We start from the raw sequence: 23,918 nt of genomic DNA on the forward strand, positions 1-23,918 counted from the left end.
CGATTTCAGACAAATTCTCACTGTGTCAAAACCACATAATTTTTGTCATATGTCTTTGCTTGGTTTGTCTTCTATTTCCCCATGTTTTAAAAAGTTATTTTCAGAGCTGGCGCCACGGCTCACTAGGCTAATCCTCCGCCTGCAGCGCCAGTACTCTGGGTTCTACCCCCGGTTAGGGCACCAGTTCTGCCCGGGTTGCTCCTCCTCCAGTCCAGCTCTCTCCTGTGGTCCGGGAGTGCAGTGGAAGATGGCCCAAGTGCTTGGACCCTGCACCCCATGGGAGACCAGGAGAAGCACCTGGCTCCTGGCTTTGGATTGGCGCAGCGCGCCAGCCGCAGCACACCGGCCACGGCGGCCATTTGGGGTGTGAACCAACGGAAAAGGAAGACCTTTCTCTCTGTCTCTAACTCTGCCTGTCAAAAAAAAAAAAAAAGTTATTTTCAGATACTGTCTGCAAACTACACTTTTGGTATTTTGTCTTTGATGATTGCAGATGCTTGAATTCACATATATTGTGCTCTCTGTATACACAATTTAAGATGATGCAAGTTCAGCACTTTAATATAAGATGCTTACTCTGTTTCCGTGTTCCAGGAGAGATGAAGTTAGTCATTGTTCAAACTTCTCTTGATAGCTTTTTCTTTTTCTGTTTTTTTTTTTTAAGATTTATTTATGTATTTGAAAATCAGAAATACACAGAGAGAGGAAGATCTTCCACCCATTGGTTCACTCTTCAAATGGCCACAATGGCTAGGGCTAGGCTGAAGCCAGGAACGAGGAGCTGCAGCTGGGTCTCCCACGTGGGTGCCCCAAGCACTTGGATCATCCTCCACAGCTTTCCCAGACACATTAGCGGGGAACTAGATGGAAGTGGAGTAGCTGGGACTCTAACCGGTGCCCATATGGGATGCCAGGTCTGCGAATGGCGGCTTAACCTGGTGCGCCACAGCGTTGGCCCCTCTTTTTCTTTTTTTTTCACAAAAAAAACACCTAAAACACTTCTATTCTCAATGTGTCTAACGCTTCAAGTTACAACTTGAATACAAGTATGTATTAAATATTAGTTTTATTATGTCTTTCATTTCTCTTGCACTTTATAACTGACAGCAAGAGAGCTGTGAATGTTTTGACAAAAATGTTTAAGGTCGTGAAGCAGTCAGAATTTTTCACCTTGATTAAGTTGGGTTTGCATGGTTGCAGCTTACACGGTAATTTTGACTGTCCTGTTCTACTTTGCAAAGCAGTGACTGCCTGAAATTGAAAAGCTGAGTCCTACATGATTTGCCAATTTTCGTTCAAAGTAATTTAAGTCTTTGCAAGGCTAAAATTATAATGAACTATATTAAACTTTCAAAAATCACAATGTGTTTTCAATGACCAAAAATTCCATTCTGTGAGGTGAGAATCAAGCTAACTATAAGTAAACTGTAGGATAGGGAACAGAGACCCACAGAATAGTGTTATCTGTTGTGTAACTGGCAAAACAGAAACATTAGGTACAATGATAGAATATAATTGTGACTGAGAATCAAACGATTGACAAAGGTAATTTGGGAAATGCAAAGGTCAGTTAACTCACAAAGGGCTTCATAATGAAGGATTCATTGGGGTGCCGGTACTGTGGCATAGCGGGCTAAGCCTCCATCTGCATCACCTGCACCCATAGGGGCACCAGTTTGAGTCCCAGCTGCTCTACTTCCGATCCAGCTCCCTGAGAAAGCAGCAGAAGATGACCCAAGTGCTTGGGCCCCTGCACCCACATAGGAGACCTAGCTGCAGCTTCTGGCTCCTGGCTTCAGATCAGCCCAGCTCCAGCTGTTGCAGACATTTGGGGAGTGAACCAACTGATGGAAGACCTATCTCTCTGTCTCTCCCTCTGTCTGTAACACTGACTCTCAAATAAATAAATGAATCTTTAAAAAAAAAAAAAAAAAGGACTCATTGCAGACTTTAATAATTCCTTGCATAGTCAGCTCTGTTTTTGTGAACACTGCTGCCACCTACCTGCAAACTATAAGCACATTTAATAACCAGACTATTAACATCCAGTACATTTCTAAGGCTAATTTTGTCTGAAAAGACTACTTACATGGTGAATCTGCTTAACAAAGTGACCAATACTTGACAATAAAGAATAAAAAAATTATGTTTATAAAATAAAAGCCAAAATTGTAAAAGTAAATTTATGTAACTTTAGCAAATTTTACATTGCAATTGCAACTATGTTGTAATTTTTAGAACAGGTTATTTTTTGTGGGATAATTTTTAAGAACACTGTGATAGTAATTTGTTAAAGTTTTCACTTTTGGATTTTGCAGAATAATAGATATTTTGCAAATATTTTAGAGAAATTTTCAACCATTTTATTAGTGTCATCTTCTCCCATAATTTGACTATGAAAGATCTCAAACATACAGAGAAGCTGAAAGAGTAGTATTACTAAACACTGACATATTCACCCTCTAGGATCCATAATTAACATTTTGCCATATTTCTTCATCTCAGTCTCTTTTTAAAAATGATGCATTTATTTATTTGTCTGTCTGTTTATTTATGTACTTGAAAAGCAGACTGACAGAGAGAGTGAAAGAGGGATCTTCCATCTGGGGGTTAAACTATCCAAATGGCTGCAACAGCCAAGTCAGGGCAAGGGGAACTCCATGCTGTTCTCCCACACGTGACAGGGGCCCAAGAACTTGGACCATCTTTCACTGCTTTCTCAAGTGTGTTAGCAGGAAGCTGACTCAGAAGCAGAGACCTGGGTTTGGACCAGCACTCCTTAATGGGATGCCAGCATTACAAGTGGCATTTTAACCTGCTGAGCGATAACACCGGCCCCTCAGTCTTTTTGATGAACCATTTCAATGTACTTGCAAACATTACCTGACATTTTAACTCTAAATACTTCAATACTTGCGTTCTAAAAATAAAGACATTCCATTACCTAAATAAAGTCACACTGTTATAATACCTGAGAAAATTTTACAATTCCCTGATGTCCTCTGATAATCAATTGTTTTCATTTTCCACTTGTTGCTTAATGTTCTTCATAGCTGCTTTGTTTTGAATCAGACTCTGATGGTGATTCACATGCTTTTTTTCCCACATGGTTTTTAACTTAATCTTTTTTTAAAGATTTATCTATTTATTTGTAAAGCAGAGTTAGAGGCAGAGACAGAGAGAGAGAGAGATCTTCCATCTGCTGGCCCACTCTCCAAATGGCCACAATTGCAGGGGCTGCGAGTAAGCCAGGAGCCAGGAGCCTCCTCCCAGTCTCCCACGTGGGTGCAGGGGCCCAAGGATTTGGGCCATCTTCTACTGCTTTCCCAGGCCACAGCAGAGAGATGGATCATAAATGGAGTGGTCAGGACTTGAACCAGTCCCATATGAATGCCAGCACTGCAGGCAGCGGCTTCACCGCTAGGCCACAGCGACAGCTCCCTGTGCTTGGTTTTTACACAGTGCATTTGTTCACTCTGTCTCCCTCACTCCCCTCCTTCTTCCCTTTCCCTCTCTCCCATTCTTTTTCCTCTTTCCCCTAGCCAGATTTGAGGTATAACTTGTAGCAAATGAAGCCACCCTTTATAAGAGTACAGTTCTAAGAGGGTTTTTTTTTTTAAATTAATTAATTTATTTATTTGAAAGGCAGAGTTTTAGAGAGGTAGAGGGAGAGACAGAGAGAAAGGTCTTCATCCACTGGTTCACTCCCCATTTGGCCTCAACTGCCGGTGCCGCATCGAACCAGAGCCAGGAGCCAGGAGCTTCTTCCGGTCCCCCACGCGGGTACAGGGGCTTAAGGACTTGGGTCATCTTCTACTGCTTTCCCAGGCCACAGCAGAGAGCTGGATGGCAAGTGGAGCAGCCAGGACTTGAACCGGCACCCATATGGGATGCCAGCACTGCAGGCGGCGGCCCCACGTGCCACACCACAGCCCCAACCCCACTTCTGAGTTTTGACAAGTATTTTTATAGTTATGCAACCACCATAATAATCATCCATAGAATATTTCCACCACTGCAAGACATTCCCTCATGCCCCTTTATATTTTCTTCTCCCTTCAATCCCATCTTTTGGCATGCATTGATCTGATTTCTTTTTTTTTTTTTTTTTTTTTTGACAGGCAGAGTGGATAGTGAGAGAGACAGAGAGAAAGGTCTTCCTTTTTGCCGTTGGTTCACCCTCCAATGGCCGCTGCGGCCGGCGCATCTTGCTGATCCGAAGCCAGGAGCCAGGTGCTTCTCCTGGTCTCCCATGCGGGTGCAAGGCCCAAGGACTTGGGCCATCCTCCACTGCCTTCTCGGGCCATAGCAGAGAGCTGGCCTGGAAGAGGGGCAACCGGGATAGAATCCAGCGCCCCAACAGGGACTAAACCCAGTGTGCCAGCGCTGCAAGGCGGAGGATTAGCCTGTTAAGCCACGGCACCGGCCATGATCTGATTTCTTTTTGTACAGTCATTGATGTCTTCTTGCTTCTTTTAAGATAATGAGATTCATCCATAGTGGTTTTTTTTTTTTTTTTTTTTACGATTTATTTATTTGAAAGTCAGAGTTGCACAGAGAGAGAAGGAGAGGCAGAGAGAGGTAGGGACAGAGAGGTTTTCCATCCGCTGGTTCACTCCCTAGTTGGCCGCAACGGCTGGAGCTGTGCCTATCTGAAGCCAGGAGCCAGGAGCTTCTTCCAGGTCTCCCGTGCGGGTGCAGGGGCCCAAGGACTTGGGCCATCTGTACTGCTTTCCCAGGATATAGCAGAGAGATGGATCAGAAGTGGAGCAGCTAGGACTCAAACCGGTGTCCATATGGGATGCCAGCAACACAGGCAGCAGCTTTACCTGCTATGCCACAGCGCCAGCTCCATGTCTTGTGATTTCTATTCCTCTATGGAAGTTTGCAACTGAATACACTTGGTTAACCAATACTTTGATATAGGTCAAGGATTTAACATAAAATATTGTTCGAACTAGTTTTAATATTTTCAAATTTTAAATGACCTAAAGTCCTAAGTAACTGCAATTTTTACTTCCCTTCCAAACTTAATTTCTGAATATTTTTAATTTTTCTGTATGTATCTGGTTACCTATACTATCACTGACTGATACATACACACACATTCCTTACTCATGTCTAGTAGTTGTGCTAAACCAAGATTTAATCAGTTGTCATAATAGTTCATAAGCAGTGACCCAGATATATTTTGGGGGAGATCTATAATGAAAAATCTGGATTTTAAAATGAATATTACCTCCACATCAATTTGCAATTCTATTTTTAGGATCCTAAAACCATGATGGAGTTATTAGCCAACTGTACTAGAACAGATGGAGCTAAAAAATTTCTTTGGAAAATGTGGAGTTCCTCTGACTGTTTTCACAAGTATGCTACTGCATTTTCTCTCTAGAGTGCTTCATCTACAACATCCTTTGTGTTCTGCATTCTACAACAGCAAAACCATTGCATTTCAACTTTCTCAAAACAATTGTGCAAGTTCCTGTTTCTGGGGGAAGCGGGATATAATTTTACATGTGGGACTAACATCTGTGATTGTGCTTGCTAAAATTTCTCACTGAGAGGCAAAGAGTGTAGCGATTAAGAGCCCAGTTCCGGGGGTGGGCATTTAGCCTGGTGGCTGGAAAGCCAGTTAAGAGTCCCATGTCCAATACTGGAGAACCAGTATTCCATACCCAGACTCTGGGAGGCTGGGGTGACAGCTCAAGTGTTTCAGCCACTCCCAGTGGGAGACCTAGCCAGACTTCCCTGCCAGTGGGAGACCTAGCCAGACTTCCCTGCTCTGGGTTTTGGCCCCAGCTCAGCCCCAGCCCAGTCTGGATCTCCCTGTGCACTCTGTCCCCTTCAAATAAACAAAGAGTTTAAAAAGTGCTGAATTCTAGAGTCAGAGTTTTCAAGTTAATAGCCAGCTCTGCCGTTTAGTGGTGGCGTCATCTTGGGAACGTTACTTAAGTCCCTTGTCTGTAAAATCGAAACAGTGTTCTCTCACAGGGATGTTCTATGTGCTTGAAATGAATGTGAAACATCTATAGAGCTGGACAGGTACTGTATTTCCATGAATGTTAGCTTTACTATTCCAAATGTGACAACACTGAATTACACATAATATATACCAATTGGTAAAATTGCTACATACAGTAAAAAAAAAAAAAAAAACCCTCCATAATGATATAATAGCTTTATTACTGAAATTTATTTACTTAGAAAACAGAGTGGTGGGGGTGGGGAGAGAGAGCGAGAGAGCGAGCCAGCACTATATCTCCCATCTGCTGGTTCACTCCCCAAACGACCACAACAGCCGGGGCTGTGCCAGGTTGAAGCCAGGAGCCAGGAATTCCAGCCAGGTCTCCCATTTGGGTGCGGGGCCCAAGCCCGTGGGCCACCCTCCCCTGCCCAGGTGCATTACCAGGAAGCTGGATGGGGGGCCCAGCAACCCCTCTTTTCCAGTATTCATAGGAATTGCCAGACTTTGACTCCAAAATCTCAATATTATTATTCCCATTTTACAGCCAGGAGAATTGAGGAACGGATAATTATTACCTTGCCCTTGATGGCAAAATTTGCGGAGTAGAAGCCAGGAACTTGAACTCGGACTTCAGAGTTCATAACCCCTCCTTCTTCCCTAATACATATGTAAATAACTTCAAACAGGTGACAGCATTTGTTAAAGCAGTACAAGTTTTAAAAGCCCATTAACTCCTGATTAATGAATTTATTCAGCAAGCCAACTCTTTGGAGTACCATTTTCTTGTAGTTATTAAATCATAAAAATGGAACACAGTGACCCAGACTTCACACACTAGTTAGGTAGGAGGAAGTCTTCAGAGCAGGTTAGGCTCCTGTTACATCATTAACAAAACGCCCGGAACAGCGCCACAACGCGGCGCTGGGTGGCACCGTCACGGAGGCCCCGCCGTCCCCAAAACGCCGCCCGCCCGCGCCACTCGCAGGCCTGAGAGCGAGGAACGCAGAGACGCCGCGGAGGGACGCAGGGGCGGGCCCCTAACGGCTTTCCCGCTATTGGGCGGCGCCGTACGCTCTGCGCATGTGCCGTCCGTTTGAAACCCCGGAGCGCGCGGGGGGACCTGGAAGCGCGCCTTGATGGGCTTGCCGCCGCGAGCGCCCGCTGCCCGCCGTCTCTGGGGCTGTCGTGGGCGATAGTGTCGCCGGCGGGCGGCCGGGTCCGTCCGCGCTCACACCGTCCGAGCCGCGGCCCGTGCGGGCGTCTGCCTCGGATCGCGTGCGCGGGCGGAGGAGCGGGGCCGGAACATGGCGGCTCCGGGGCTGGTGAGTGTGGGCCCTGCCCCTCCCCGCTGGAGGAAAGCGGCGGGGCCCGGGCGCGGCGGGTGGTCGCAGGGTCGCGAGAGCCGCGCGGACGTCTGCAGTCGGCTGCGATCGGCTGCCGAGGGCCGGAGTGGACGGACTTGGTTATTCCTGAAGGCCTGGTGACGGGAGCGGGGCTGCGGCCGTGGTTCTCCTCAGGAAGTCCGGTCGCTCCCGCTTTGCAGCTTCGCTCCGTTCGCTGCTCCGAAGCCGTTCGCGCGCAGAGTGCAGGCCTTGAAGCAGCCTGGAGGTCCGCCTGCGTGGCAGACCTGCTGGGCTGGAGGGTTAAGTCTGTCTCGAGATAACCGGGCTTCCCTGTGTGGTTAAGCACCTCGCGGGCGGTCTTGGAGGCCGATATGCGTGGGACGTGTGTTGTTGCTGGAGTTCGGGGAGGCAGCTCCTGGGACCCGCGCGGATGGAAACACATCTGTGTTTCTGGACTGCTTGGCGTATTCACTGCTTTGTCTTTCCACACGTTGCTTAGGGTTCCCGTACAGGTAAAACCCGTCTCGTCCCTTCCTACACTGGTGTCTTCTAATTTATCCCCTCCTTTGGGCAGTCTTCTGCACCAGTGACGTCTCAGTAGGTAAACTTCGGTGTGCGTGAAAGGGTAGGATAGCGTGCAGGTTTCCAAGGAGCGCATGCGTTGTTTACGTTCTGTAGGGTCAGGGAAAAAGAAACGGTGACGCTGTTCTCGCCCGGGGAAGAGGCGGACCCTGAGGTTTGCCGAACGCCTGTCATACGTGTAGCACTGTTTGGGGCCTTTTCGTTCTAAGGTCTGACTTTGTGCCATACCCTGTTTATGGACCAGAGGTGAGGGGAGTTGGGAGGGGATCTGCAGCCCTTCCTGCGCCGTAGTGGTTCCCAGAGCGGGGCAGCTCTGCCCCCTAGGCGGTATTTGTTGACGTTCTAGAGGAAGTTTTGGGTTTCCCCAGGCTGGGTGGGTAGGGTGATTGAGGGAGTGCTGCAGCCACAGAGTGGGTGGAGACAGGGATGCTGCTAAGCTTCGTGCAGTTCAGGAGTTTAGGCCCCCGGGGCGCAGAATCCTCTATCCCCAGATGTCAGTGTGCTGGGGAGCCAGGACTGGGGGGAATGGAGGTTGGGAAACCTCATTTGTTGTATCATATTTGCTTTGAGAAACATAGTCTGACAGTGAAAAGAAAGTCAAGTTTAAGTCCACTGAAAGATAAATTGAAATTGCTATTTGTGAGCTGGCGAAGTTTATTTTCAATTGAAAATTTTACTGTTCCAGCTTTTCTTTTTAAATTTATTTTATTTATTTGAAAAAGTTACAAAGAGAGAGAAAGAGAGGTCTTCCACCCGCTGGTTCACTCCCCAAATGGCTGCAACTGCCAGAGCTTTCAGCTGAGCCGATCTGGAGCCAAGCAAGAGCTTCTTCTGGATCTCCCACATGGGTGCAGGGGCCCAAGGACTTGACCATCTTCCATTGCTTCCTCAGGCACATTAGCAGGGAGCTGGATCGGAAGTGGAGCAGCCGGGATATGGACCAGCGCCCATATGGGAAGCTGGTGCTGCAAGCCGAGGCTTTAACCTGTTGCGTCACAGGCTGACCCCACTGTTCTAGCTTTTAAAATTTATTTGTAAGGCAGAGTGTCAGAGAGGGAGATGCTGGTCAATAGCAGTAGACTTCTGGGGAGCTCTGTTTATGAGGCTAGGGGAAGAATGGGCCTACTGTTCTGGATAGAGATTTTTCCCCAGTTGTCTGTTATTCCTTTGTCTCACTCTTTGCATCCCTCAGATCTCAGGTTTCCCAGTTCTACAGGTTATGGCTTTCTCCTGGGCAAATCAGCTTCCATCATCATTTAGTACAATATTGCCTTAGCTTACTTTGGGCTGCTACTAATTTTATTCTGTTTTTCTGTTATTCTATTTATTCTGTTTATTCTGTTAACATGCTTTATCTCTTTTCAATGTTCCAGAAATTTGTTAAATTTCTCCCCATGTAGCCCTCTCTTTCCTTCTTTTTTCATTGTTGTTTGGTGCTTTTTTAGATCTGAATTTTGTATTTAGTGGGCACTTCCTTCAGGGAAGGGATATCAGGAGATATTAGTTAGCCAGCCTGGATTTCGGATGACCTGAAAGTTGGGATTTTGATGGTGGAAAAGGTATGGGAGCAGGTGGAGGAAGAGGAGGAATAAAATGGAATGAACTTTGGGTGGGAACTAGAAGTAGTACAAGGGTATTTCACAAAGTGTGTGGGAAATACATATTATGAAAAACTGCATGAACTTAAAAGTACTTTGTACCAAAGTCAGTTAACTTATCTTTAACTTCATTTTCTTTCTTTCTTTTTTTTTTTTTTTTTTTTTTTTTTGACAGGCAAAGTTAGACAGTGAGAGAGAGAGAAAGGTCTTCCCTCCTTTGGTTCGCTGCCCCCCACCCCCCAACATGGCCGGTGTGCTGTGCCGATCCTAAGCCAGGAGCCAGGTGCTTCCTGCTGTTCTCCCATGTGGGTGCAGGGCCCAAGCAGTTGGGCCATCCTCCACTGCCCTCCCGGGCCACAGCAGAGAGCCGGACTGGAAGAGGAGCAACCAGGACAGAATCCGGCGCCCCAACTGGGACTAGAACCTGGGGTGCAGGCGCTGCAGGCGGAGGATTAGCCTAGTGAGCTGCGGCACCGGCCTAACTTCATATTCCGTGAACTCTTTTGAACTACCCTCATACACATGAAGTTTTTAAAAACAGTAGATAGAAAGTATGGTTCTCTTTTACTTACTTGATCCAAATGAATTTCCTTTTGTAGTGTTTATGCCAGGCAATTAACAAATGCTTCATGAATAAATGAAGAACTGAAATTTTCTGGCATACCCTTGTTGGGGTGGAATTACTTTGAAGATAAGTGATACCTCATTATATTTTAAACAAAAAGATCAAATTGATGATGAACTTTTCTTTCAGGATCATCTCAAAAATGACTACAGAAGAAGATTTTGCCGGCCTTCCAGGTGATTTATAGACTTAAGCTTTTACGATGACTTCTGTACCCATCATCAGAAAGTAGATTTTAAATAAAGAGGAAAATTATCAGTTATGACAGAAGTAATAATATCCATGCCCACTTATTAAGTGTAGACATCTTAGTTGCTTTATTCTAACCAAAGTATCAATGAAAGGAATATAATGGCTTAGTGGCAGAGAGAAAAGAAATTCACCTGTCAAAGTGGTGGACTAGAAAGAAGAAACTCAGTTCTGACTAAATGACATCCATGGGGAAAATACTGCGTTGAATAGATTGAATGGTAATATTATATGGATGTAGCTTGTATTCAGTAGGAAAAATGAAAAATTGTGCATGCTGTCATTTATTTGCTGGGTGCTTATTTGCGTTGCTTTGGTTCTTCCTTTAGTTGTAAAATCTCTAAATTTATTTAATAATGTTAGTGTAAACATATTTATATATATTATATATATAATTTTACAATATATATATAATATATATAATATATGTATTTAATAATGTTAGAGTAAACAGCTTGCTTTTTTTTTTTTTTTAATTTGACAGGTAGAGTTGTAGACAGTGAGAGAGAGAAAGAGAGAGCAAGGTCTTTCTTCCATTGGTTCACTTCCCAAATGGCCGCTATGGCCGGTGCTGCGCCTATCTGAAGCCAGGAGCCAGGTGCTTCTTCCTGGTTTCCCATGAGGGTGCAGGGACCAAAGCACTTGGGCCATCCTCCACTGCCCTCCCGGGCCACAGCAGAGAGCTGGACTGGAAGAGGAGTAACCGGGACTAGACCGGCGCCCATATAGGCTGCCGGCACCACAGGCAGAGGATTAACCAAGTGAGTCACGGCACTGGCCTCAAACAGCATGCTTTTTAAAGTGAAGATGTTATTAACAAGAACCAAATGTTCATTGAGCCTTAATTTTATTAGAGCTAGTGGAGCATAGAAATATGTTTCTTTGTGTTCCTGTAAGGAGCTTACATTCCTGTTGGGAATGTATTGTACATTTGCAAAATAATTTAATGAACAAAAATATTATTTGTAATAATATAATAATAGAGGCCTATCTTGCACATCATAGAGCGTAGGCCTATATGTAATTAGGCATTAAATCGCATATAGGTAGCCAAGAAAGACATTAGGAAGGGACTTGGGTATTGTTGTTAAGAAAAGCTTTAGAAGTTGTAACATAACCTGTTTGGATATTGACTAGATAGGTAAAGAATAAGGTAAAGTACATTCTAGACACAGAAAGTGTTATAAACAAAGGAACTCTGGTTCCTTTATTTATTTTAAAGATTTACTTATTTGCAAGTCAGAGTTACACAGAGAGAGGAGAGGCAGAGAGAGAGAGAGGTAGAGAGAGAGAGGTAGGTCCCCAATGGTTCACTCCCCAATTGGCCGCAACAGCCGGAACTGCACCCATCCGAAGCCAGGAGCCAGGACCTTCTAAGTCTCCCGTGTGGGTGCAGGGGCCTAAGGACTTGGGCCATCTTCTACTGCTTTCCTAGACCATAGCAGAGAGCTGGATTGGACAGAGCAGCTGGAACTCAACCGGCACCAATAAGGGATACCGGCACTTCAGGCCAGGTTGTTAACCCACTGTGCCACAGCGCCAGCCCCCCTTTGTTTATATATGTGTATATATATATATATATATATATATATATATATATATAATGGTTTGTCAGACAGACCTAATTTCAGAGGGTACAAGTGGAGAACAGAGGTTATGAATTGCATAGATCCAGAAAATGGATATGTTAGGCTTTAGGCATCTATTAAAGGCTTGAATCAGCTGTTTTAAATCCCCTTTGCCTACTATGTGTAAAAACACACACAGTTTAACAAAACGAAGTGTAGATTGATGTTTGTAGGGTAGCTTAATGCAGGGGTTGTAGTAATCTAGGTATAGTGAGGGTGCTTTTACATTAAGGTAGTAAGGAAAAGGGGGAGGAAGAAGTGAATTAGAGAAAAAAGATGCATTTATTGGGGCTGATGCTGTGGCATAGTGGGTTAAGCCTCTGCCTGCGGCTCTGGCATGGATGCTGGTTTGAGTCTGGCTGTTCCATTTCTGATCCAGCTCCCTGCTAATGGCCTGGGAAAGCAGTGGAAGCTGACCCAAGTGCTTGGGCCCCTGCACCCATGTGGGAGACCCTGAAGAAGCTCCTGGCTCCTGGCTTTGGCTCAACCCAGCTCTGGCCATTGCAGCCATTTGGGAGTACAGTGGATGGAAGACCTGTGTCTCCCTCTCTGTCTATAACTTTCTCAAATAAATAAATCTTAAAAAAAAAAAAAAAAGATTTGCTTGCTTATTTACTTATTTGGAAGACCAAGAGAGGGAGATTTTTCTGCTGGTTCACTCCCCCAAATGGCTGCAATGTCCAGGACCTGGTCAGGCTGGAACCAGGAGATTGGGACACCATTCAGGTCTCCCATGTGGGTGGCAGGGGCCAAGTCCTTAGGCCATCATCCACTGCTTTCCCAGGTACATTAGCAGAGATCAGGATTGGAAGTGGAGTGGCTGGGACTCATACTGACATTCTGATATGGGGTGCTGGTGTCAAAAACAGTGACTTAACCTGCTGTACCGCAATGTCAGACCCTTGGAAAAGTTTTGAAAAAGCTGTGGGATTTGGTGACTATAAATGACTTTCCCTCCTGTATTCAGTCACTTGGTAACTGCCAAAAATTTGCATCCACACTGTTTCAGCTGAACTTCCTATCTGACACTAGTCCAGACTATGTATTGGTGACCTGTGTTCTGATAGTGACTGCATTATATTCTTTAGCAAGTCATCTGATCTGTGTTGGTTTCATCTGTGAAATAGGGGATAGCCTGACTTTATTTGTAGTTGTACAGTGTATATCTATTATATATGGTATTCTAGGGTAGTGTCAAGGCCAGAATTTTCAGCAATGACTTATATGCTAGTACAAGCTCTTTTCATTAATAGTAATAAGGGTTTCAAATTTTGGCAAATCACTTGATCTAACTGGATTTCAGTTTTCCTATTTGCAAAGTAAGGGAATAGGATTCATTAGTGGTTATTAACCAGATTTGCACATGAGACTCATCTGAATCACCCTAGAAAATCTGATTAAATTTATTTGGACCAAATTGTGTGTGTTTTTGCAAAGCCAGGAGCCAGGAACTTCATCTAGATCTCCCTTGTGGGTGGGTGGCAGAGTCCTAGATACTTGGGCCATCTTCCACTGCTTTCCCAGGTGCATTATCAGGGGACTGGATGGGAAGTGAAGCAGCTAGGACTCAACCCAGTTGGCTCATGGGATGCCAGCGTTGCAAGCGGCAGCTTAACCCACTAAGTCACAAAGCCTGCCCCTCAACATAATTTGTAATTAGAAAATTTGTACTGATTCATGAACTGCTGGTAAGATATATTGAATTAAAGGAATATTTGGGAACTTGTAGGGAGGAATATGAAAATGTTGGTACTTGTGACTGTAAAGTCTTTGAAGGACTGATTGGATTCATTCAAAAACATTTATGTTCTTGTTGACATACAGTAGCAGTCTAAAACAGCTTTAGACATGAATGTTTAAGGAATATAATTGTTTATGTAGATAATGACATACCCTCAAGTACTTGTTTTATCTTCAAATAGTAAAACTATTTTCCTATTAACAGTTTTATAATAATGATAAGAATTTTCAATTAAAAACAAATAACAACTATGTTCTAGAAACAATATGTTACATTGTCTCTTTTTTGTTTCTTATTAGGGCACGTAATATTAATACAGAACAAGGCCAGAACATGTTGGAATTCTTACAAGACTGTTTTGAAGAAAGAAGTAAGGTTTCATTTCTAGATGAACTTCTGACAGTTGCAATGGATAAAGATATAAATTTGTCCTATTAAATGTAACAAACATGTTTCTAGCATTTAAATATATATATATTCAGAATTTTGAGTACATATGCAATCCCTCATGTATTCCTGATATACTTAGGATAATGTTGACAAAAATGACAATAATTTTTCATCCCCTATCTGGTGATTTACAACCCATTCTAAGGAAGTTATGAATTACAGCAAAAACTTTTAAAGTGAGCATCAGAAAGTATTGAAGTAAGAATAGGCAAAGCATAAGAAATAAGGATAGATGGTAGATATTATGGTTTGAATTAGTCTCAAAAGCATGTTGGGACACTTAATCCCTAATGCAGCTGTGTTAAGAGGTGAGACCTTTGAAGGTGATTAGATTGTGGGATCTGTACCCTCATGAGTGAATGAATGCTGATTATAAAAGGCTTGAGGTTAGGAATTTAATCTTGATCTCTGGCATGCTGTCTTGCCCTTCTGCATGCTGCCTTGGGGTGATACAGCAAGAAGGCCTTCACCAGTTATAATCTTCTGGATTTTAGACTTATCAGCCTTAATAATTTTAAGGTACAAATTTCTGTTCTTTGTAAATTACCCATTTTTAGGTTAAAACAGTGGAAAGATACCTCTTTGTACAAGCTCTGAGCAAAGAGCTGGCACATACTTCTTGAGTCTTGTTTGCCTTTCTCAGTTTTTTTTTTTTTTTTAAAGATTTATTTATTTATTTGAAAGTCAGAGTTACACAGAGAGAAGAGATGCAGAGAAAGAGACAGAGATCTTGCATCCGATGGTTCACTCCCCAATTGACCACAACAGCCAGAACTGTGCCGATCCGAAACTGGGAGCCAGGAGCTTCTTCTGGTCTCCCATGTGGGTGCAGGGGCCCAAGGTCTTGGGCCATCTTCTACTGCTTTCTCAGGCCATAGCAGAGAGCTGGATTGGAAGTGGAGCAGGTGGGTCTTGAACCGGCACCCATATGGGATGCCGGTGCTTCAGGCCAGGGCATTAACCCACTGTGCTACAGCGCTGGCCCCTGCCTTTCTCAGTTTTTGATACCTTTCAGGAACATTTGAATAGTTGAGTATTGTACTGTATTTAAGCAAATTGTGTTTAAAGAGGCAATAGCCACTTCTTCAAGTGTCATATAGAACTACTTTTAATTAAAGCCAATAGATATTATACTACATTTCATACATTTCTTCTAGGTCTTGCTAATGATTTTAGCACAAATTCTACAAAATCAGTGCTTTGTTCAACACCCAAAGTAAAAGACAGTTGTTTTCAGTCACCAGGCAAAGAGGTAAGTCCAAAAGAAGAACTGATACAATATTTTAATGAAAGAAGTGGTTAATATACTAGAAAGGAAATTCTGTAATCCTATTCGTTTCCTATAAAATTTGGAGGCAGTATATAGAAATTATGATTTGATACTTTTTGTGTTTGAAATTGAGAGTCTAGGAATTATCAAATTATAAAAATCATTTCATAATTTCTCCTAAAATAATATCTAATTTTATTTTAGAAAAGTGAGCAGTTATTGAAGTTCCAGAACAGATTTATGAATCTGATTATTTTCTGAAAATTGCAGGTACTCTATTGCTATCCAGGGAAATTAATCTTTTGTTAATTATGTCTTAAGAGGATAGCTTGACAACTGTACATATTTATTTACAGTTTTAAAAGCTAATTATCCAAGATAGATTATTCAAAAGCAGGGTACTAATCAGAAAAATTATGTGGTCCTAGAAATAACATTTACTAAAAACTTATAAATAATCAACATTTTAAACATATAGCCTTTGATTCCAAGGAATGAAGATATAGCTATTTTTTTTTCAGAATTAAAAGGCCTTTGGTAATGTGACAAATTACATGGATTTTTGATAAAGTCAACTTTATGTTTCTTGGTATGAATTAACTTGACCATAAATCAGATCTTGTGATCTGATTTGCTAATATTATATATATATATATATATATTTCCATATGTGTTCATGAGTATTTTTTTTCTTAGAATGTTCTGTAAGGCTTTGAGGATTATGCTGGAGGTTCCTCTTCTGGGTAGGATGCAATAGGTTTCTCTCTTTTTTTTCAATATATTGCTCATTTACACAATTTTTTTGTCAGAGGTCATGCTTCATCACTAGCATTTTCAAAAAAATCAGTCTGCTGATTCACTATTTTATTCTCTTTCCCATCATTTTGCAATTTTTTCTTTTTAATTTTCAAGATCAATGCATTATCTGTATAGACATTTACATAGTTGCACAAATCATATTGTGATAAAAACATTAGAGATGCTCTCCTGAGTTCTGATTTCTTTACTCTTAGCTATTTCTTCTAGGTATTTTGCCTCCATATTTATACCATTATTGTTTATTTTTCTCAGTCTTGCCTTTCTGCTAGGGAAGTTTAAGCTGTGTTTGTCATACCACTCTTGCTCCCTACCAGAACACATACTTTTTGCACGTTATGCTATAATTTTAGTAAGACAGTATTTATTTCTTAAATTATTAAGACTAAGTATTCACTGTTATATAGAATTCTAGAGGCTAAATTTTCTTCATGTGTGGTTATTTTTTGCTTATGTATAATTATTTATTTATAGCTGTTTTTTCTTGATTTAATTTTTTTGGTTTTTCCATTTCTTTTTTTTTTTTTTTTGACAGGCAGAATGGACAGTGAGAGAGAGAGAGACAGAGAGAAAGGTCTTCCTTTTGCCGTTGGTTCACCCTCCAGTGGCCACCAAGGCCGGCACACTGCCGCTGGCGCATCATGCTGATCCGAAGGCAGGAGCCAGGTGCTTCTCCTGGTCTCCCATGCGGGTGCAAGGCCCAAGCACTTGGGCCATCCTCCACTGCACTCCCGGGCCATAGCAGAGAGCTGGCCTGGAAGAGGGGCAACCGGGACAGAATCCGGCACCCCGACCGGGACTAGAACCTGGTGTGGCAGCGCCGCAGGCAGAGGATTAGCCTAGTGAGCCCCGGTGCCGGCTGGTTTTTCCATTTCTTGACCTGTGCACTTGTGACTGATTCATCATGAGTATCTGTGATAAAAGTATAAATGTCTTCTTAGTATAAGCAGATACTTCAAGTAATTAATCATTTTCAGTTTTTTTCTGGGGATATCTCCCTTAGATATCTTATTTTTCTTCATCTATCTACTTTAAAGCTTGTCACAGAGATAATACTATGTGATATACAAAATCCTTTTGCTTTTTTTGTGAATTGCACGTCATACTTCATGAATCATAAGTATTCCTTTTTTTTTGGTCTGTTCATATTCCTGAGAATTTAAAACCTTACAAGTTTGAAAATTTCTTGATTTTACCCTCTTGATGGATAATTTGGGTGTGTACAGAATTCTAAGTTAGAAATTATTTTCTCATAAAGTTTTGAAAAATAACTTATTTGAGAGGTGGAAAGATAATTAGAGATACTCAGAAATCTTCCATCGTCTGGTTCATTCTCCAAGTGCCCATGTTGGGCAGGGCCAGTCCAAAGCCTGCAACCTAGAGCCTGGAACTCAATCTAGGTATTCCGTATGGGTGACAGAGACCCAACTAGTTGAGCTATTACCTGCTGCATTCCAGGGTGTACATTAGCAGGAAGCCCAACTCAGGAGTAGAGCTGGGACTTAAACCCAGGCACTATGATGTGGGATGCCGGCATCCCATCTGGTGTCTTTGACTGCGAGGCCAAACACTATGCGTCATAGACTTTTTTTATTTTTATTTATTTATTTTTTTGACAGGTAGAGTGGACAGTGAGAGAGAGAGAGACAGAGAAAGGTCTTCCTTTGCCGTTGGTTCACCCTCCAATGGCCACCACGGCCGGCGCGCTGCGGCCAGTGCACCATGCTGAACCGAAGGCAGGAGCCAGGTGCTTCTCCTGGTCTCCCATGGGGTGCAGGGCCCAAGGACTTGGGCCATCCTCCACTGCCTTCCCGGGCCATAGCAGAGAGCTGGCCTGGAAGAGGGGCAACCGGGACAGAATCTGGCGCCCCGACCAGGACTAGAACCTGGTGTGCCGGCACCGCTAGGCGGAGGATTAGCCTATTGAGCCATGGCGCCGGCCGCGTCATAGACTTTTTAAGACATTGCCTTACTTTGTTTTACCTTCTCTGTCATTGAAAATGCTGTGTTGATGCCTTGATTTTTTATTTATGAGTGACTATTTTTTCCTCTTTGCAAGCTTCTAGTATCTTGACTTTTGTCTTGAGTGATCTGCGATTTCAATATATTCATTTATCTTAGGTTCCTCTCTTTTTATTAAGATTTGTTCTTCCAGTTTCTATTTTCTATGAGTACCATTTTTGTTTACTTCCCATTTTACCTTTTGTCAAGTGTCCATTATTATTTAGCTAAATTTTCCTATTTAGGGGTGGAAGTTCTATTTCCTTGGTAAAATTTGTAGTTTGATGAATTTCCTACAATGTAATAAATCTGGGCCATTTTATTGTGAATGTCTAGTTGTTAGTATCTGTAGATTTTTTTGTCTCCTGGCCTGGGAAGTTTTTCTGACAAAGACATCTATCTTGATTGGGGTGGAGAGAGTAAGTGTTCTCAGCTAGGTGGGGCAACAGGGAAGGTACAGTATGGATGCTCCCACTTAATATCTGTTTTCACTGCATTACCTTTACCCTCAGTTGGCACTGAATTCACACTGTCTCTGATGCTGAAACTCAAGATAGTAAACATATAATTTGATACACTTGTGAGGTAATGGGCTCTTTGATTTCACCACTTTCTACCTGTGCTTTTAATAACCCTTCTGTTGGCAGGCCCAAAGGCACCCCTTTTTTAGAGACAACTTGTATCTTCAATTACTGGTCTTTATGAATGTCTCCATAAACATAGTCTGTGCTTCTGGGCTTTCTTCATTGTCTGCATGTTTCCTGTCTTGAGCTGATTAGTTACTACTAATCTGCTTTCGGAATTTGTTGACATCTCATCTACTTCCTCTCTTCTTCAGGGTTTATACATTATTAAGACCCCTTAATGAGGTTTTGAAAGGAAGCACAGATTAAATGAAAGCCTGTTTTTGTTTTGTTTTGTGGAACTGAGTACCAAAGTGTGTCTACTGAACAACAGGGAAGTGGCTCCATTATTCATTCTATTGGTAGTTTTTTAGGTTTCTATACATTTATCATCATAGTGATGCAGTGAACATGTTTGTTCATGCTTTTCTTTGTACATTTTATAAACTGAATCCCTAGAAAATGCATATTTGAGATGAAATGATTAAATATTAAATTTATGGCTTGCAATGTTACAAATTTATAGATATAATGCACATAAAGTTAAAAAATACTACCTTACACTTGTGAACACTCATGTACCTATCAGTGGAGAAATACAGATACCTCTGAAGATTGGCATGTGCCCTTTTCTGAACCTGTTTTTCCTCTTCTATCTGCACATTCTAAAAGCCACGTCACCAGATGTCAACCAAGGTCTGGTCCTGTAGGCTGGCTCTTCAAATGAGCAGGTCTGCTATATTACTCTTCTGTATAGAGAATCTAACGATCTTATTGACCTGTCCTTGCATCTATTTTGAGCTTTACATCAGTGGTTTTATTATGTAATTCTGCAACGTGCTAGTGTTTGGTTAATGTAATTGTTTATTCATGTTACTGTGGTTTAGTTTGACTGTTATGTGTGTTGTATGACTGTACCATAATTTATTCAGTATCCTGTCAGAAGTTACTTGAATATACAACCTACCAGCTGGTTTGTTGTTTTTAAACACTTCTCTTTTTTCTATTTTCAAAGCAAGTGTGTTTCATCAGAATTGGTAATTTAGTGAAAGTAGATCTAATGTTGTATTTCTTCTATGCTCAGATTCAAAAATCATGTCCAAAATCAGTTCCAGCTTCTTCAAAGAAGAAAGAAGACTTTTTGCCATGCTTTGAGGAACCAAGTAAAACTTCCAGCAGATCAGGTTGGTGGTGTCCCCGTGGGTGTGACTTGCCTAAATATATTTCAGAAGTTAGAAATTCCAAAGGTGGGGGCTGGATTTGTAGTGTGTAACACCACCTCCTGCAACACTGGCGTGCCATTTGGGCACCACTTTGTGTCCTGGCTGTTCTGCTGATCCAGCTCCCTGGTAATAGCCTGGGAAAAGCAGTGAAAGGTGGCCCAAATGCCTGGGCCCCTGTTACCCACATGGGAGACTAGGAAGAAGCTTCGGCCTGGCCCAGCCCTGGCTATTCCGGCTATCTGAGCAGCGAACCAGTGGACTGGAAGATCGGTCTCTGTCTCTGTCTCTAACTCTGACTTTTCAAATAAGTAAATCTTAAAAAAAAAAAAAAAAAAAAAGAAATGCCAAAGGTGGGGCAGGTATTTGGCACAGCAACTAAAACACTGCTTGGGATACCTGCTTCCCATGTGGAAGTTTCTGGCTTTGAGTCCAGGCTCTGTGTCCAATTCCAGCTTCCTGCTGATGCACATACTGGGAGGCAGCAGGTGATGGTTCAATTACTTGGATCCTGCTACCTACATGGGAGATCTATGTGGAGTTTTGGGTTCCTGGCTCTGACCTGCCCCAGCCTGTTGGCATTTGGGGAGTGAACCAGCAATGGAACATCTCTCTCTGTCTTGCCTGTCTCTGTTTTTCTCCCTTTCACACAAACAAATAAAAAAATCATTAAAAAGAAATGCCAAATGCAATGTAACATCGTAGTCAATATAGGAAAAATTGAGTAATAGGTAAAAATCTTTCGATTTTCAAGTCTGTGATCAGTGCATTTTTCTTTTGCTGTATTTCCTTTAGTAAGTGATATGTGCTGCTACTTTTTAAAGTTTGCTTCCATTTTTCAAGTTAAAAAGAGTACCGCTCCATTTGCGGTAACAGATTGAAATATTTAAAAGAAAAATAATTATTACTCCCATCAATCTGCTGAGTTAACCTTCAAATCCTTCCATACCTGTGTTGGTGTTCATAAGTGAAAAAAATAATCATGTATGTGGGTCGATCTGTATCTATGTGTTCCCTCACAAGTGGCTGTTAACATTTTCTTTCACATTAGCAATGTAAGAGAGTACCTTTTATTTTATAAACTAGCATTATACATCTTTATTGGTTCAATTAGTATTTTTTAAGTAACTCAGATATACTCTTTTTTAAAAAAAAAAAAATTTATTTATTTGAAAAACAGAGTTACAGAGAGGCAGAGAGAGGGAGAGGGAGGGGGAGGTTTTCCATCCGCTGGTTCACTCCCCAGATGGCTGCAACAGCCAGAGTTGTGCTGATCCAAAGCCAGGAGCCAGGAACTTCTTCTCAGTCTCTGGTGCAGGGGCCCAAGGACTTGGACCGTCCTCCATTACTTTCCCAGGCCATAGCAGAGAGCTAGATCAGAACTAGAGCAGCTGGGACTCGAACCAGCACCCATATGGGATGCTGGCACTGCAGGCGGCGTCTTTACCCACTATGCCACAGCGCCAGCCCCGCATTCATTCATCTTTTAAGGATTACTTGGGTGTTTCTACCTTTTTGTTGTGAATAATGTTGCTGTAAATATTGGTGTAGAGGTGTGTCTTTGAGTCCCATTTTTTAGTTCTATATGTGAAACATGAATTGCTGGATCATATAGTAAGTCTATTTTGAGTTTTAGGGTCCACCATAATATTTTTTTAATTTATTTTAATTAATTTATTTGAAAGGTATAGTTATAGAGAGAGAGGGATAGACGGAGAGAGAGAAATCTTCCATCTGCTGGTTCACTACCCTTATGGCCACAATGGCTGGAGCTAGGCTGATCTGAAGGCAGGAGCCAAGAGCTTCTTCTGGGTCTCCCACGTGAGTGCAGGGCCCCAAGCACTTAGGCCATCTTCTGCTGCTTTCCCAGGCACATTAGAAGGGAGCTGGATTGAAAGTGGAGCAGCCAGGACTTGAACCAGTGCCTGTATGGGATGCTGGCACCACAGGCGGTGGCCCCCAACCACACTATTTTTATAGTATCATTTTATGGTGTATCCATCATGCACGGTTGTTATTTTCTATTTTTTTTTTTTACAATAGCTATCCTAATGAGTGTGAAGTGCTAACTCATTGTGGAATTGATTTGTTCAATATCATATTCCTGTTTCTCTGTTTTCTTGTTTTATATACTCCTGTTTCTTTGAGAGCTTATTTTTCATTTCTTACAAGAGAACTTATAATTAATTCTTTTTTTTGACAGGCTTATAATTAATTCTTAAAGCATTTTATGATGTCTGCCTTAAAGTCTTACTAAATAATTCCAACATCTGATTGATTTTTGTTGGTTTGTGTCCATTGATCTTACTTTCTTGTTTGAAACGCGTATTTTGGCATGAGGATTCATTTTGGTTGTATACTGAATATTTTAATTATTGTGTTAGGAGATTCTTGATCATTTTTCAGTCACTTTTGTTATAACACATAATTTCCCTATTTTGGCGAACATATAGGTTCTTCCCTACTTCTGTGTGTTTCTTTTGTAGCAGTGGTATTTTGGTCTGCTTTGTTTTCTGATGCTACTAGGATTCTAGCTCAGTTCCTGTCAGAGCAGTCTCGCGTGGGTACAAGGTGTTTTTCTGAGCCTCCTGATATGCTTGCTTACCCATGTGAAATTCTGGTCAGGAGCTGCTGAGCCTAGAATTCCTTGTATCACTACATGGAGGGCAGGGAATGCTGGGTTCTCTTAAGCTATTCTTGCTTCAGATTATAGACTGTCCATTGGTGCTCTGGCTGTGGAGTGGGAACTGGGATGGCCTGGAATACCAGTACCACCTGTAGGAAATATCTCCTTTAGTCTGTGATCCCTTGGTCATAGCATGTGGTGACTGTTACTCGCCACCGCCGGAGAATTAGGCAGGCTACCCGCAGCTTGTCTTGACTGAGGAGGGGAAGTGCGTCACCTGCCACTCAGCCTTCCCCAAACCCAGGGGACAATGAGGGGCCGTGTGGAGCCAGGTCGAAGCCCGGTCTCACTTTATTGTAAAAGGGAGGTGTATATATAGCTGAGGTACAGAGCAGATGAGTGGATGCAGGCAAGGGGTGGGGTGATGCAAAAGGGTCTTAGCCACTCCTATTATACCACCTTAATGATCCTTAGGCAAAAGCGCCCTGGGGCTGGGGTGTTTGCCACCAGGGATTTGAAACTTAAGGACAGGTTTTCAAATTCCAGGCGGGCTCAGGAAGTTTCTTCTAGGCCTCTCTGGATTCAGCCTCCCCCACAATAGCACTTGCCATCTCTTCTTGGTGGAGCTGGGACTGGGTTGCTCTGTGGCTTTGCTCATCTACTATTGCTGTCCCAAGGTACTGTCCAGGGTTTTGTTGCTCTGTCATTACAATGCCCTGTAGCCCATGTTGTAAAGATGGTGATAAGGTTCTACACTTTTGAACTTTATTGGGTTTCCCTTGCTCACCTTTTGCCTATTGGTGGATCCAAACTGTAGGCTTCTCCAGTGCCCACGAAGGGAGTATATGGGAGAGACTCACATTGTTGTTCTTACAAGTCTTGAGATTTCTAATTTGTTCACTTTCTTCCTTCTAGTTTTCAGAATTCTTCTGTGATTACTGATGGATAATTTTCAAGAAATTTTGTTGTATTTAGAGAGAAAAGCTAGGAAATACGATCGCATTCTAAAACCTTTTTGGGTTTACATCCAAGTCCTTTTGGATGTATTTTAAAATACTTAGCCTTGTTTTTTAAAAAGGGAATTAGTAGGGCCGGCTCTGCGGCCCCGGCACCCCGGGTTCTAGTCCTGGTTGGGGCGCCGGATTCTGTCCGGGTTGCTCCTCTTCCAGTCCAGCTCA

At 42.5% G+C, this 23,918-nt stretch overlaps 1 protein-coding gene across 3 annotated transcripts in view; it reads left to right on the top strand.

The window, feature by feature from the left end:
- The first annotated feature begins 7,190 nt into the window (after nt 1-7,190).
- The window catches only part of CENPC (centromere protein C), a 57,260-nt gene continuing 40,532 nt past the window's right edge, over nt 7,191-23,918 (top strand). For 2 of the 3 annotated variants that reach the window (XM_062198784.1, XM_062198786.1), the window contains exons 1-5: nt 7,191-7,290; nt 10,246-10,292; nt 14,034-14,104; nt 15,342-15,436; nt 19,979-20,078. In XM_062198784.1, the coding sequence (XP_062054768.1) occupies nt 7,273-7,290; nt 10,246-10,292; nt 14,034-14,104; nt 15,342-15,436; nt 19,979-20,078 (331 nt within the window). In that variant the 5' untranslated portion in view covers nt 7,191-7,272. Of the gene's footprint in view, nt 7,291-10,245; nt 10,293-10,918; nt 11,127-14,033; nt 14,105-15,341; nt 15,437-19,978; nt 20,079-23,918 lie in introns of those variants that run through there. The other variant, XM_062198785.1, reaches the window with a different exon arrangement.

Source organism: Lepus europaeus, chromosome 8 (genome assembly GCF_033115175.1).
Source record: "Lepus europaeus isolate LE1 chromosome 8, mLepTim1.pri, whole genome shotgun sequence".
NCBI classification, from domain to species: Eukaryota; Metazoa; Chordata; class Mammalia; order Lagomorpha; family Leporidae; genus Lepus; species Lepus europaeus.